The sequence below is a fragment of the Giraffa tippelskirchi genome, chromosome 2, assembly GCF_054371585.1.
Source record: "Giraffa tippelskirchi isolate mGirTip1 chromosome 2, T2T-mGirTip1v1.2.pri, whole genome shotgun sequence".
NCBI lineage: Eukaryota > Metazoa > Chordata > Mammalia > Artiodactyla > Giraffidae > Giraffa > Giraffa tippelskirchi.
The window spans coordinates 118,069,435-118,085,058 of NC_137276.1; the positions used below are offsets into that span (position 1 = coordinate 118,069,435).

Genomic DNA, 15,624 nt, shown 5'->3' on the forward strand with positions numbered 1-15,624 from the left:
TAGTTATGAATTTCTTATTTCTCTGAGCCACCAGGTCACCAGCCTGCACCAGTGGGCTGAGTCCCCTTCCAGTGAGAAGTGTGCAGGTTGTCAGCCACCACTGGGGCTGCACAGTGAGCTCCTGGCCGCTGGGCATGAGGGCACTCCAGCCAGGCATGAGGTGTGGCCACCTGGGACCCCAGTCCTCTGAGAATCCAGCAAGGACCACGATGGGGACACTCAGCTGGGAAATGAGGCAGGATCTGGGGTAGGAACACTTGGGACCCTAGTTATGGGCACTGAGCCTTGGGCACTGTGAGTAAAACAAGATCCCTGTTCTTAGAACTTGGTTCACATCCACCCTTGAGAACAGCTCAATCACTGCTGCTAGCCAGGCTTCTGTGTCATGCCCTGCTTGGGCACTCAGATCCTCCCCCGCGGCCCCCAGAGACTCCCTCCTACAGGATACAGTGCACTGGGCATCCCTGGTGCCTGCGTGGCATCATGTGGTGGCCTCCACCCTCTGCCCTGCCTCTGACGGCATCCTTTCTGCAGGCTTATTGCTTGGCACACTGACTGGCAAATAAGAACTCAAGCTGCAAAACTCACCTCGCACTGAAACCCAGAGCTTCTTCAACCCCTGACTAGGAACAGACCTATCCCTAGTTTGGGTGGGTACAGGGCTTCTTAGGGCTTCCCAGGTGGCTCAGTGGTAAAGAACTCGCCTGCCAAGGCAGGAGACATGGGTTCGATCCCTGGGTTGGAAAGATCCCCTGGTGGAGGAAATGGCAACCCACTCTCGTATTCTTGCCTGGGGAGTTCTGTGGACAGAGGAGCCCGGTGGGCTACAGTCCATGGAATCGAAAAGAGTTGGACACAACTTAGCAACTAAACAACAACAGCAGGGCTTCTTGGCTATTAGAACCACGCTGTATAAGAAAGAGACAACCTGCCTCCCCAACCCCCAGCACACAGACACCTCCTCCTGCCCCTGGAAAATGAAATTCCCTCCTTGTTTGTACTTCCACTGTGGTTAAAGCCACATGGGGACGTCGCCACCTTTGGCTGTGTGGTTCCCTCCTTCGCCACGTGGGAAGCTTCAAAATGCCTTGACCTAAAGGCTGAACGCCCTCCAGCCCCTTACCATGTGCCCCTGCAGACCTGGGGGGCGGTGGTGGTGGCGAGCTATAGAGAGGGAGCTGGGAAGGTGTCTCCCTTTATTCCAGGTCAAGCACAAAGATCTGGGATCAGAAACACACTCCCAAGACTGGAGACTGGCCTCTAATTTTCCTGCGCTGGCTCCTGGCTTCTTTTCTGGAATCTGTGGATGCACTGGTTTGATTCAGCTGAGGGGAGGGTGAAAAGGAGGCCAGAGAAGCCGGAGGCTGAAAGGAAACCCAGCATCTTCCCAGCACAGGACACCATCCTACTGGGAATGGCAGGGTGTGGGGGCTTCCCAAGCTGCCCTCCCTCTTCCAGGGACCTTCGGGCATGGCACCGCTGGCTGCATCATTTGGGAAGAGTCCTTGGTGGCAGGTACAAGAACCTGAGGCCAGGCTGGCCAGCCAGGCAGGGCTGCCCGTCATTATGTGGGGCTCCCTCTGGGGGCCTGTGTCCTTGAGGCCTCAGGGGCTACTGCACTCGGGGCCTCAGTAACCGGAAGCTTTGTGCCAAGAGAACAGGGAAGCCCCGCCACCACCACTGTCTGCACCAGCTGAGGAGGAGAAGACTGGTGTGGGTGGGGGAGGTGGGTGTAGCTGGGCTTCGGAAGCCTGAGCCAGGAAGCAGCTCTCCTCTCAGATACAGCACAGATGCTCCATGAGCACCTGCATTTATCAGGGGCTGAGGGATGCAGCCGGGGAGCCCACAAGAAGCTTCCCATCTTGGGCTTTGTTCTCTGATTCCCAGACCCCGACTTGGTGCTTACTTATAGAAGGGCGTGTCTCTAACTGCCAAGGTCGTAGAGAGAAGGGACGACAGGGTCCTGGCCTTGAACTTCCCCAGGGAGTGAGAGGGTGCCATGAACCACAGCCAAAGGTGCCGATGTCCCCGTGTGGCTTTAACCACAGGGGTAATAAAAACAAGGGGGCGATTCATTTTCCAGGGGCAGGAAGAGGAGTCTGTGTGCTGCGTGTCAGGGAGGCAGGTTGTCCCTTTCGATACCAACCCTGGGCCTTTCCAGATGTCTCCTGGGGGCCTGCCCTGCCCCCGGTGTCCCCAGATTCCCGTCCTGTCTTGGGGCGAGCCTGTGAGCCTCAGTGGCTGGTTTCCAGCAAACCATCTCAGATGTTTCACCCTTTTGAGGGCAAGTTTGAACTCCAGCCCTACCCAGCCCCACAGAACAGGTGTTTCGCTTATGCTAGCGGCTGTGATGTCCCCTGGTGAGTTTTGGGGAAGGCTTGCCCCAGGCAGCTGCTGAGGTTGGGGGTCGTGGGGTTGCTGGGCAGAGCCGGAGAGCAGGAGGGGCCATCTGTGCTGTTCCCTCTCTTGAACTCGCACCCCGCCAGCTTCTCTCGGTCCACTGGGCCCCCTCAGGGACTCTAAACCAGATGGCCTGAAAGGTGGGGACCAGATGGGCTGCAGCGGGAGATGCTTGGATGTTCCAGGGCAGGGAGAGCCTGCGGGGTACCATGGTGTGGTCCTCCTCTGGGGGAGGGAAGACAGGCAACTGCCTTTGGGGGCCCTCCTTCTCCCCAAGACTAGGCCCACTCGGTGTCTCCTCAAGGCATCAGCAGGAGAGGGACCAGCCTTGGATCTGGAGAATCTTCTAAAGATAGATGAGGGGTTCTGGCAGGGGACTTGGGGTACAAGGTCAAGCCGGTAGGTAGGATCAGCAGCCCTTGGCTCTTTGCTCTTGGCTGAGATGGACGGAAGCTGGCAACAGCTGAGTTCCACTTGGAAATTCCATGACCCGAGGGCCTGATACCCCACCCAGCCTGCAGAGAAGACTTAGGGGGAAAAGGCCGAGTCGGGAGGGGACCGTCCACTCTATCACTGGGCCCGTGCAGAGCACCACCTTAGCCCTGGGTGCCCCCTGGCACTTTAGAGGGTCCCTCTCGGCACCCCCTTCCCCCATTACATCTCTCTCCACAGGACCAGAAAGTGGCAGGGACATGCTGACCGGCTCCCACACACTCCTGCCACCACGCGATGGGCCCTGGGGCTCTCTGGGAGGCCCTGAGTAAACCCAGAGCCTGCCCAGACCTGCTCCAGGGTTCCCCCTAGGATGACCCTTGGGCCTTCCTCCAGGTGTGTGTACCCGAGGCCTGAGGCTGGGCAAGGAGCAGCTGGGAGGTGTGGATGGAGGGGGATGTGCAGAGTCGGCACAGGCCCCTCGTCAGGCACGGCAGTGTGGGGACAGCGGCTCACAGTCTCCATGTGTGCTCATGACCCCCACCCGGGGAAGTGGGGGCCGCCACCAAGCCTCCCCTGCCACCAGTGCTGTGCTGCCCTCCTACAGGGGAGGACAGCTCCCAGGCCCTGACCACACACAGGCGGACCCAGTGGCAGGGTGGGGGAGGCAGAGTGGTATGGCTGGCTGGCTGGCCGGGGGCCTCCCTGAGAAGGCGGCATTTGGTGAGAGGCTGAACGGGGGACTGAGTCCATCCTGGGGGCAGCATGTCCAGCCTGAGGAAGCAGCAGCAGCAGGAGCTCTGAGGTGAGGAGCACTTGGGATGAGTGAGGGGCAGAGGGGGCTTCTAAGGCTGGGGGTGTGAGCCAGCAGGAGCGGGTGACAGAGATTCCGGAGACAGCAGTCACGGGGAGCCCTGCGAGCCAGGTGAGGCTCAGTTGGGACCCCCAGGTCATATGCTGAGGTCCTAATCCTAGAACCTCAGGGGGTGACCTTGTTTGGAAACAGGGCTGTGGCAGGCATCATTCCTTAAGATGGGGTCATACTGGAGTAGGGGGGCCTAATCTAAGATAAACAATGCCTTAATAAAGGGGGAATCTGGACACAGAAATGCACATGGGAGAGCACCATGTGAAGATGAAGGCAGAGATCAGGATGAAGCTTCTACAAAGTAAGGAATGCCCAAGGTCGCCAGCAAACCACCAGAAACCAGGGGAGAGGCCGGGGACCCATTCTCCCTCACAGCCTCAGAGGAAATCCACCTCGCCAACACCTTGTTTCGGACTTCCAGCCTCCAGAGCTGGGAGGCAGTCTTTTGTTGAAGCCACTGAGTTTCTGGTACTTTGTTACAGTTGTCCTATAGCAAAGGAACACAGGTCAGTTCTGAGAGATACAGAAGCCATCGTTCAACAGAAAGATGTCCTAAGTTAAAACGCCGTCACCTGGCAGGTATGTGGAAAAGACACTTACGATTTGTGCAGTTGTCAGGGCTGCTTAAATGGCCAGAGAGAGCAAGAGAGTGGCTCCTCCTTTTTGGGGGTGGGGAGGGCGTGGTGGGCTCCCTCCCAGCTCTCTGACCCTCTGCAGGGGGCACCAGTCTCAGGGTAACTTCCTGGGGGTGCAAGGCCTTCTGTCCACAGACTGTCAGCTTCTTCTAGAGCACAGGGAGGGACATGTGTCTGCTCCATGTCCACCACCCCTGTGAGAGTGTTAACAGCCTCAGCAGGGAGGCCAGAGGTCCCCAAGCAGCAGGAGGAAATAAACTACAAGTGGCAGACGTATTTTTTTCCCTTCTCTGTTGACAAAATCAGTTCTGCCTAAGTCAACCTTTTTCTTTTTTTCCTTTTCTCAAACCTTGGGCTGATAATGGCTCAACAAACCAGTATTCATGTCAATTGTTTTATGGTCGGGGATGACACACCTTGTGCCATTCTATCTAAAAAATGCATATTGTGGAAGAGGGGCTTGGTGAAATTCCCTCAGCCTTGAGATGTCTCTCTTATCTGCTGCTTGCTAACAGACATAAAACACCTCGCTAAAAACTAGCAAGCAGGCACTCTTTCTGTCCCTTCTGATGTCTGTTAGAAGCTTTCTCTGTTTCTATTATACTTTAATAAAACTTTGCTACAGAAAAGCTCCAAGTGGTCAAGCCTCGTCTCTGGCGCCGGATCAAATTCCTCTCCTCCAGAGGCCACAAATCCTGGCATAGCACACAGCTTGCAACCGCAACCTTTTGTAGCCCAGACCACAGTGGACCTACAGGAAACTGGGCAGCTGAGTCAGGAAGGGCTGGGTGTCAGCTTTGCCTGGTTGTGAACCCAAAGCAAGACCAGTTGTAAGAGTAGTCCTCAGCCAGGGAACAAAGTCACGCAGGGCCGGGACCGTGGGAGCAGCAGAGATGAGCACTGCAAGAAGGAGCCTGGGCAAGTGGCGCCATCACGTTCAGGGACAAAGGCTGCATTTGATGAGCAGAGGTAGTGTCCCAGGACCAGAGTAACGGGACTGTGCCTGGGGGTTAGCACTGCAGGCACTGGGCCATCTTGCCTGAGCACAAATCCCAGATCAGTTGCTTCCTAGCTGGTGATTTCTCTGCCCCGAGACTGAACTTCTCAGTTCAGTGACTGAATTTCTCTGCCCTGGTTTCTTCAGCTGCAAGGTGAGCACAGGGAAGTGCGTGTGTTAGTCGCTCAGTCCTGTCCGACTCTTTGTGACCCCACGGACTGTAGCCTGCCAGGCTCCTCTGTCCATAGAATTCTCCAGGCAAGAATGCTGGAGTGGGTTGCCATTTCTTTCTCCAGGGGATCTTCCTGACCCAAGGATTGAACCCGGGTCTCCCACATTGTAGGCAGATTCTTTTCCATCCGAGCTACTAGGGAAGCCTGTCAGAGTCCTGGGGAGGACAAAGTGAACTTGCCTGGGGTTGGCACACAGTATATATTGGAGGACTGTTACTTATTACATTTTATCACCACAGCAAGGATGCACTTGGTACAACAGGGTGGTGGTGGGATGGGGTGGCATGTGAGGAGGAGTGGCTCAGGGTGGGTTTGCTCCAAAGCCTCAGATACTTGGTAAAGACTGAGAGTCTCTAGAGCAGGACAAAAGCTGAGTGCAGAGCCCGAGGCTGACTCTGACTGCAGGTGGAGGTTCACGGTCTTGAGGCCCACAGGCGCCGTCGCCCAGCATGCCTCATTAGCTTGTAAAGCAGGCAAAGCCAAGAGTGGCCTTGGTAGGAGCAGTTTTAAGAAGCAATAATGAAAAATGAACAGCTGGTGTGGGCTCTGGAAGATTCAGCTTTGACATCTGCCACAGAAGCCTGTGACTGGTCCCAGCCTCAGGCTCTGGTGGTGAACGGGGGGACAATCACGACCTACAGGGCCTGGATTCTGAGGATGGAAGGAACGCTGGCTTTTCTGGGCCATGCGGTGCCAGCATGGCTTCACTTGCATGAAAAGGAAGAGGCATCTCACTGAGTCAGAGTCTGTCCAGCATGTCCATCTCAGGCTCTTTAAAAGCCTGTGACCCTGCAACCCCCCCAGCCAGACCCCCTTCCCCACAATCCCACACCCTCGGACTCTAGCCCCTCTCTGGTTCAGACAAGTCACCTGACAGAAAGGTCAAATGCCCAGGCACTGCTCCATTTGGAACCTACCTTGCATTTTCCCACCTGGAAAATCACTTCTGTGATTTTTGAAAGTTAAAAATCTCATGTGATAACAACTGTTAACTAACTCAGCAATGAAAAACTCCTGGCCTGAGAGCCAGCTGCACACTGGAGGCCTCTGGCTCGGCAGCTGCTCTGCTTGGGGTTCAGGGCAGATGGCACGGGGCGAGGAAGGGGGTCTTCTTCACCCTAAGCAACTGATGTCACTTTATTCAGCTACCTACCTATTTACCTCTCTCTCCTTCCCTGTCTTCCTGCCTCCCTTCCATCTCTCATCTATCGTCAACTAAGTAGTTATCATCTATCTATTTATCTCTATATATCTATGTATGTATATATGTATCTGTCAAACATCTACCTATCTATCCATCTTGTTCTTGTTCAGTCTCTCAGTTGTGTCCAACTGTTTGAGACCCCATGGACTCCAGCATGCCAGGCTTCCCTGTCCTTCACTCTCTCCCAGAGTTTGCTCAAACTCATGTCCATTGAATTGATGATGTCATCCAACCATCTCATCCTCTGTCGTCCACTTCTCCTCCCTCATTCAATCTTTCCCAGCATCAGGGTCTTTTCCAATGAGTCAGCTCTTCGCATCAGGTGGCCAAAGTATTAGAGCTTCAACTTCAGCATCAGTCCTTCCAGTGAATATTCAGGACTGATTTCCTTTAGGATGGACTGTTTGGATCTCCTTGCTGTCCAAGACACTCTCAAGAGTCTTCTCCAACACCACAGTTCAAAAGCATCAATTCTTCAGTGCTCAGCCCTTTTTATGGTCCAACTCTCACATTCATACATGACTACTGGAAAACCATAGTTTTGATTAGACAGACCTTTGCTGGCAAAGTGATATCTCTGCTTTTTAATATGCTGTCTGGGTTGGTCATAACTTTTCTTTCAAGGAGCAAGTGTCTTTTAATTTCATGGCTGCAGACACCATCTGCAGTGATTTTGGACCCCCCCCCCCAAATAAAGTCTCTCACTGTTTCCATTGTTTCCCCACCTATTTGCCATGAAGTGATTGGACCAGACGCTATGATCTTAGTTCTCTGAACATTGAGTTTTAAGCCAGCTTTTTCACTCTCCTCTTTCACTTTCAACAAGATGCTCTTTAGTTCTTCCCTTTCCGCCATAAGGGTGGTGTCATCTGCATATCTGAGGTATTGATATTTCTCCCAGCAATCTTGATTCCAGCTTGTGCTTCATCCAGCCCAGTGTTTCTCATGATACACTCTGCATATAAGTTAAATAAGCCTTGATGTACTCCTTTCCTAATTTGGAACTAGTCTGTTGTTCCATGTCCAGTTCTAACTGTTGCTTCTTGACCTGCATATAGATTTCTCAGGAGGCAGGTCAGGTGGTCTGGTATTCCCATCCCTTTAAGAATTTTCCACAGTTTGTTGTGATCCACATAGTCAAAGGCTTTGGCTTAGTCAATAAACCAGAAGTAGATGTTTTTCTGGAACTCTATTGGTTTTTCGATGATCCAATGGATGTTGGCAATTGATCTCTGGTTCCTCTGCCTTTTCTAAATCCAGCTGGAACATCTGGAAGTTCATGGTTCATGTACTATTGAAGCCTGGCTCGGAGAATTGTGAGCATTACTTTGCTAGCGTGTGAGATGAGTGCAATTGTGCAGTAGTTTGAACATTCTTTGGCATTGCCTTTCTTTGGGATTGGAATGAAAACTGACCTTTTCCAGTCCTGTGGCCACTGCTGAGTTTTCCAAATTTGCTGGCATATTGAAGGCAGCACTTTCACAGCATCATCTTTTAGGATTTAAAATAGCTCAACCTACCTAGGTATCTTTATACTATCTATTTATCTTTCTATTTTCTATTACATATTCATCAACCAACTGGGGCTTCCCTGGTGGCTCAGATGGTAAAGGATCTGCCTGCAATGTGGGAGACCCAGGGTTCAATCCCTGAGCAAAGAGGATCCCCTCAAAAGCTTTCATGTGCCACCAATGAACTTAATAAGATTAAATTTCTTTAAAATACTCTGCTATTCATACTTCACAGGAGATATGGGTTTCCCAGGTGGCACAGTGGTAAGGAATCTATCTGCAGACACAGGAGATGAGAGTTTGATCCCTGAGTAGGGAAGATCCCCTGGAGTAGGAAATGGCTACCTACTCCAGTATTCTTTCCTGGACAATCCCATGGACAGAGGAGTCTGGTAGGCTAGAGTCCACAGGGTTGCAAAGAGTCAGACACGACTGAACACACACACACATATCAACCAATTAGCTATCTATATATCTATTATCTGTCTATCAATTTTCTATCCATCTATCACCTATTATCTATATAATCTCAATCTCCCTATACACCTATAATCTATCTTTCTATCTTCTACCAATATCTATCCATCCATTATCTATCTTTCTGTCTCCCTGTCACCCATCTGTCTTTCTTTAATCTTATCTATCTTCTTGCCCATCTTTACACACATCCTCACTATTTCAGTTAAATCCTCAGCCTTGTTCTGGGTACTTCTAGGAGGCAGGCACTGCTCCTCACTTACTCCCTTGATGCAGAGCTGATAGGGGAACACGCACAAAGAGGCACTTAATGAATGCTTCTTGATGGTAAAAGTACTGAGGCCAAAAGGTGAAACCACTGACGAATTTTGAAGGTCAAAGCTAAGGGAGAGTGTGCCGCTGGGAGCCAGGCCAAGCATCTGTCTCTCCTGCTCCAGTTGGCCACATCCTCTGTGAGTCCTGAGGGTCGCCTTTTTTAACCCAGCCTTCTCCTCCAGGTACAGTGGGATTTTGGAACCTCATCCATCTGATTGAGCCTAATTAGTTGGGCCTTAGTTTAAACATGATTTTAAGCTTTAGACTCAGCCCAAACGTCTTCCATCCCCATCGGCTGACACCCTTCTTCCCCCTTTCCTTATGCTCTGAAATGTCAGGTGTAAGGGGAGGAAGTGGAGAGCTGTAGTGACCAGGCAATGGAGGGCAGGCGCCTCATCACGGGACTTGGAAGGGGTGCATCAATTCACAGAAGGAGGGAGGTGACTTCAGGGATCAAGAGCTACAACACAGCCTAACACTGAGACACGTGAGCCAATGGTCTCTGAAGGAGTGAGAGACGGGGTAGAAGGGACTGACCACTGGACCGATGGACAGACAGACGGCTGGCTGAGGTAATGGACAGACAGATGGATAAAGGATAAAAGCTGAATCTAACACATGGAGCTTTTTTCTGAGTAGAACTTATATGAGTCAGTATACTTGGGGGCATCTATTGGCCCAATACTGATTTGTACTGTATAAAGGGTCTCTCGGAGGTTAGAATGACAACACAGCCCACGGTGTTGGCCAGTGAGACATGAGGAGCCTTGGCAGTAACACGAGGTCCCCACTGCACTCACCTGTCCTCCGTGTCCCTTCCCGGGGTGACCAGTGGCGGCTCCCATCCTTTCTGGGCTGCTCCGCGCTGCTCTCCCTGCTCTCACCACTGGGGGCACTGTTGCCGCCTGCGGGCGGAGCGCCCCCTGCATCCACGTCCTCCATGTTGCCAGCACCCGGCTGGCCTGCTGCGTCGCAGTCCTTCCGCACTCTGAGAGGAAGAAAGGCTTCAAAGATTCTCACCAAAACATGTCTAATTCCCCTAGACACCCCATCACATCTGTGTCCAAAGCAGGACGAAAGACCGCACTGTACTGGCGAGAAGCGATGGAGATGCAGATGGGATGCAGATGGAGGGAGGGGTTTCTGTTCCCCAAACCTCAGTGACTGATAAATGAATATACCATGCCCGGATGAAGAAGCCGCGCGGGCTCCACCATCCACAGGGACCCTCAGCTTTGAGGTCCGACAAAGAGCCCTGTTAGATTCAGGCAAAACAACTTAGAATTTGTTCCAACTAACCAGGAAAACTGTTACCACCGGGTGAGAAAACTTATTCGATCAGAGATGAGTGCTGGGGGCGGGATGGGGCAAGGAGGTTGGTTCAAGCCTGGTTCTTTGCAACAGATGTGTAACAAAGACCCGTAACCTCACCAACTTTGCAAGGACTCAAACCCAAGTCTCAGCCCGTGGATGGAAGCGGGAGAAGCGTCATCCTCAATGACGTTTCCCATTAAGTCATCATCTGAAACGGCTTGCTGAAACAAAGGGTGTGTTGGAGGACATTTGGGCATGGCAGTTTTCATCACAGGAGGATGGACAGACAGTGAGACCCCTACCAAAAGCCTTGGAGCTCGCAGACCCACCCCATCTGGGTAAATAATGTCTTTGCCGTGAAGACCCACCTTAACCACTTGGTTCGGAGCCACACCCTGATGCTGTCCAAGGTGACTGGTCCGCTCCAGACGTTCTTCAGCTGCTTGTGGGTCCCCAGGTAGGATGTGGTGAGTGGGGAGACATACATGGGGTACCCCAGGGGCTGGTCACAGGAGGAATTGATCAGGTTTCGGAGGACCTGCTTGTTGTTCTGAATGCTGCCGCGCTCGGGGTTGCGGTTGCGGAGGAAGATGAGTTCTTGCTGCTGCCCTGCCCAGAGGCCGCGGACGCATTCTCTGTTCACCTGCAGCGCGGGGAAGACACCGAGAGGAAAGTGGATGGTGGGGGTGGAGGGGGGGGGGCGCTACAGACTGTTGGGTCTGAGTACCTGTGACCACTATGCTTTGGCCTAAAGCTTTCTTAGTGATGTCTGAATGGCAGCAAGGTGGATATGATGCCATTTTCATGGGGCCATGGAAATCAAATAAAAAGAAAAGAAGGCTCTGTTTCAGCCCGGTGATTTGAAGCTGTATGAAGAAGAGAATTTCTGGGAAGGAAGTTCTCGGGTCCAGGAACAGGTTATGAGAGGGAGGTTTGGAATCTTAGAGAATTAGAAAGTCTTTAACAACAAGCTAGATCCTGACCCCACGTGTGTCTAGCCTTTCAGGACTTCTTGCCAAAGCCATCACTTACACACCAGCTCTTTGAGTGGGAAAGGGCCCTGGCAGAGATGCACTGCCCGTCCGAGGTCACCCACCCTGCATGCTGGCCAGCACTGGCGCCCCCTCACCCCTGGGGACTGTGGCTCTGGACAGAGGATGCTGGCCCAGGGGCACGCACATCTGTGCCAATCCACGCTACCGTGTTGGGAAAAAAGTTCATTAAGGGGGCCTTCTTTGTTGGCTTAATTGTAAAGAATTCGCCTGCCAATGTAGGAGACTCAGGTTTGATCCCTGGTCTGAGAAGATCCCACATATGGAGGAGCACCTAAGCCCATGCACCACAACTACTGAGCCTATGCTCTAGAGCTCGGGAACTGCAACTCCTGAGCCCATGCACTGCAACTACTGAAGCCTGCGAGCCCTAGAGCCCGTCCTCTGCAGCAAGAGAAGCCGCCCCAGTGAGAAGCTCTTGCATACCGCAACTAGAAAAAGCCCACATAGCAACAAAGGCCCAGCACAGCCAAAAATCAAATATATATAATAAATTATTTTAAACAAAAAAAGTTCATTCAGGTTTTTCCTGAATGAAAACCCAAATGAACTTGTTGGCCAGCCATATATTTCTCACGTTCCCCCAGGAGGGAGGCTGGTGGCAGCCGGGATGGATGGCTCCCGTACCTTGATCACCTTGAAGCTCAGGAAGCTTCTGTGGAGCATGAGCACCTTGTACTCGTCCGTGCCCTCATCTACCACGTGCCTCAGGGTCAGCAGCTCCTCCTTGTTGGCCAGCACGGCACCCCTCCAGGCTGGGTCACCCTCATGGCAGATGACCACTTTCTTCTCAAAGGACTGGATGGCCTCGTAGAGGACTGCTGGGTCTTCGTACTCGTCGGGACAAGTGAACTGGTCCTGGGGAAAGAATTCGACTGTGGGTGTGGAGGACCACAGAGCTGGTCCTGGCTTGCGGTGCACACAGCAATGAGGCCAATGCCTGGTGCAAGGCCAAGTCCACCTCCACATCGCTCAGCCCCCCTGAGTGAATGAAGGGCACCTCTCTATCGCAGTGGCCTCAGGGCCACATAGAGCTTGTGGCATAGAAGCCTATGACTTTTCACCACAGTGTCGACACTTCTGATGTAATTTTCTCCGGCCAAGTCCCCTCTTCCATGCTAGTGGGAGATCATCACCTTCTAGGGACTCTTGAGGGCACATCACCATGGGTACCATCAAAAATAGGCAATGCCTCAGTGCTTAGTTGCTGGGCTTCCCAGATAGGGCTAGTGGTAAAGAATCTCCTGCCAGTGTAGGAGAAACAAGAGATGAGCGATTGATCCCTGGGTTGAGAAAATCCTCTGGAGTAGGAAATGGCAACCCACTCCAGTATTCTTGCCTGGAGAATTCCATGGACAGAGGAGCCTGGCGGGCTACAATCCATGGGGCCACAGAGTCGAGGGGACTTGACTGAGCACACACACCACACACACACACACACACACACACACACACTTAGTTACTAAGTCAGAAGCCCACTCGTCAGAATTATGCTGAGCAAGGGGACCGTGTTTTTGAAAGGTCATTTTTTCCCCTAATGTTTCAGGCTTGTACTTAAAAAAAAGAATGCTTACCTGATGCAGCTTCAGAGACATCCTGAGAGCTGGGACGACAACTTTGTGCAGCAGGTCGATGTCTGCAAACACCCACTCATCTCGGGCTGTTATCCTGAAGTCACCTTTGAAGAGGGCATGGAGGCCATACAGGAAAGAATCCAGGCTGCGAAACAAAGTTTGTTTGTTCACATGGAGCAAAGGTGTTCAGGCTCCTGTCACCCTGAACTGGCCCGATTCTCCCCTATGACACCACAAGAAGGACTTTACTGTCTTTAGGCTGATCCGGCAGGGGTCCCACTGAACACCTGACCCTGCAGCCCGTGTTCAGACCCTTGTGACAACTGCTCTAGTGATCATCATCAAGAATAGCCGGTGACACACTGGATCCTGGAGTGTGAGGGTAGAAGTCTTGGTCAGAGCTGGCCTGCCACATCCACAGAGTGAGTGGCCACATTCACAGAGTGAGTATGGAGTGAGTATGAGTGAGTATGGAGACCCAGGCCATCTGGTCCAAGAGGCCTGGAAACGCTACACTTCTTAGGAGGGAGGCAGGGAGGCCCGGGGAAGAGTCCAGGCCCTTCTGTTTGTCTTCTCTGTGTTTCTGGATGGCACTTTCGGACTATTTAACTCATAATGAAAATTGGATTCTCTCACCATATGGAGAGAGAAAACAACACCAAGTGAAATCTCAAATTGGCCGTTTAGATTCTCAGAGTACACCAGTCTCCCAGTCCCACCCTTTTGTTAATGACTAGTTGATGAGGCACAATTTGTTGTTGTTCAGTCACTAAGTTGTGTCCAACTCTTTGCGATCTCATGGACTGTAGCACACCAGGCTCCCCTGTCCTTTGCTATCACCTGGAGTTTGTTCAAATTCATGTCCATTGAGTTGGTGATGCTATCTAACCATCTTATCCTCTGCTGCCCCCATGATAGAGGGGGTTAAAATGAATGACCGAAGGATTTCTCAGGTTGTCCAGGTTTTTATGTTTCTGGGCTTTTCTGCTTTGCCTCCATTTCCTGCGTGTAACTGAGTACTGCCTGGGTGGAGAGCAGAGAGACACTGCCGGGAGCCAGCTCACGAGATCCCACCCATGACAAGGTCATGAGGAGAAAGCCTGACGAGCAAGGCAACTTAGGCCTCAGGGGTTTCAAAAAAGCTGCCTCGGCGCTCACCTTGAAGATGATATCTATCTTTCTGATGCTTGCTATAATAAACCTCTCCCTAATTTCTGTGACTTAGGCAGAAGGCCTTCCCTGATCTTTTCCCAAACAGATCAATTTAAAACTTTAATCGACATGCCCCCCGAACGGAGGCACCCTGTAAGATTATCCATGATAAAGAGTATTTTAATCTAAATTCCTCTTGCTAGCATATTAGTTTGTTTGATAAATGTGCCTGTGCCTTTGGAGCTAACGTGCATGACTGCTCCTTAGCAATAAACAGCATTGAGAGCCTGAACGCACAAAAAGTCCCAATGGGCACAGAACCCTTCGTGGGGGAAAAAGCCTATTGGAAAACATAAAAAATATTACTTTATGAAACTGTTATTCAGTCTATATTTACTTGCTATGTTTTGCTCTTAACGTGCTTAGCCTGTATAATAAAAGTATAATAGAGACTTATATAAATAAAGGTTTAGCCTTAATATAAATAATAAGACAATTGTTAACCTAGCTGGTGATTTTTGCTAAAGAACTGACCTTTGTGCTACATTGTTTCAGCTTGCTGTACCGTGACTTTATGGGACCACATTCTTTTCTGTTAGGCTCAAGGCATAAGATAGATTACAAAAAACAGGTTTTACTTTGAAACCTTGAGTTAATGAATCTTTTCCTTGTCATAATCTACTGTGCCTGTATTCTTTAAAAAATGTAGCTCTGGTACGTTCTGTGCCTGATATAAAAATACCTTTAGAAAAAGTGTTCTAGCTGATCAACCCTTATCAATAAAGAGTCATAAGATGTTAGCAGGCCTCCAGGCCAGAAGATGATGTAAACAACATGAGACTTTTGTAACTAAGGTATACAAACGGTGTCCTGGTTTCGATAAAGGTCAAAAACTGCTGACCCGTTGAGCTAATTTGGCATGACTCTACATTTTACATTTTCCTCTATGTACAACTAAAGATATAAAAGCTCCCTTTGAAAAATAAAGCTAGGAGACGCTGACACTACTTCACACCTGCCTAGACTCGCTATGTCTTCTCTTCCCTTTGCTGACGCTGTCCATCCTGAGGGAACCCCTGGACCAGCTGGAGCAGGACTCTGGCAAGGCACCCAAGGGACACCTTTCACGGTCTGGGCCCATTACCTTTTGGATCAACACACAGTTTGGGAAAGTGATTCACCCTATATTATGTGGAGGGAAAGAACTGTTCTTAATTCTTTCCCTCTAAGTCCATTAATACACTCTGCAGCCGCCTCTAATGAGTCTGGCCTCTAACATCCCTGAGTGGGACTGGGCGGCTACACAAGAAACAGCATCCCTGATAGGATTGAACTGGGACATAACGAGCCAGGAAGTGTGTGTGGAAGAGACTCTCTGAGGATGGAGCTGAGGAGGCTTTAAACGAGCTGGCTCACCCAGCAAGACTTTGGATTCAACACAGAACATTAGGCCCGCATGT

General features: G+C 51.2%; 1 protein-coding gene and 1 long non-coding RNA gene across 3 annotated transcripts in view; one reads left to right on the forward strand and one right to left on the reverse strand.

Moving 5' to 3' along the window:
* PCNX2 (pecanex 2) overlaps positions 1 to 15,624 on the reverse strand; it is a 308,594-nt gene that overhangs the window by 7,525 nt on the left and 285,445 nt on the right. For both annotated transcript variants that reach the window (XM_081570388.1, XM_081570387.1), the window contains 4 exons: positions 13,013 to 13,157; positions 12,066 to 12,296; positions 10,755 to 11,029; positions 9,873 to 10,060 (listed from right to left, as the gene is read on the reverse strand). In XM_081570388.1, coding sequence (XP_081426514.1) covers positions 9,873 to 10,060; positions 10,755 to 11,029; positions 12,066 to 12,296; positions 13,013 to 13,157 — 839 coding nt within the window. The remainder of the gene's footprint in view (positions 1 to 9,872; positions 10,061 to 10,754; positions 11,030 to 12,065; positions 12,297 to 13,012; positions 13,158 to 15,624) is intronic.
* Positions 9,976 to 15,174, forward strand: LOC145538418 (uncharacterized). Its single transcript, XR_014076841.1, has 2 exons — positions 9,976 to 10,843; positions 12,985 to 15,174. It is a non-coding gene; the product is annotated as an uncharacterized LOC145538418 (long non-coding RNA).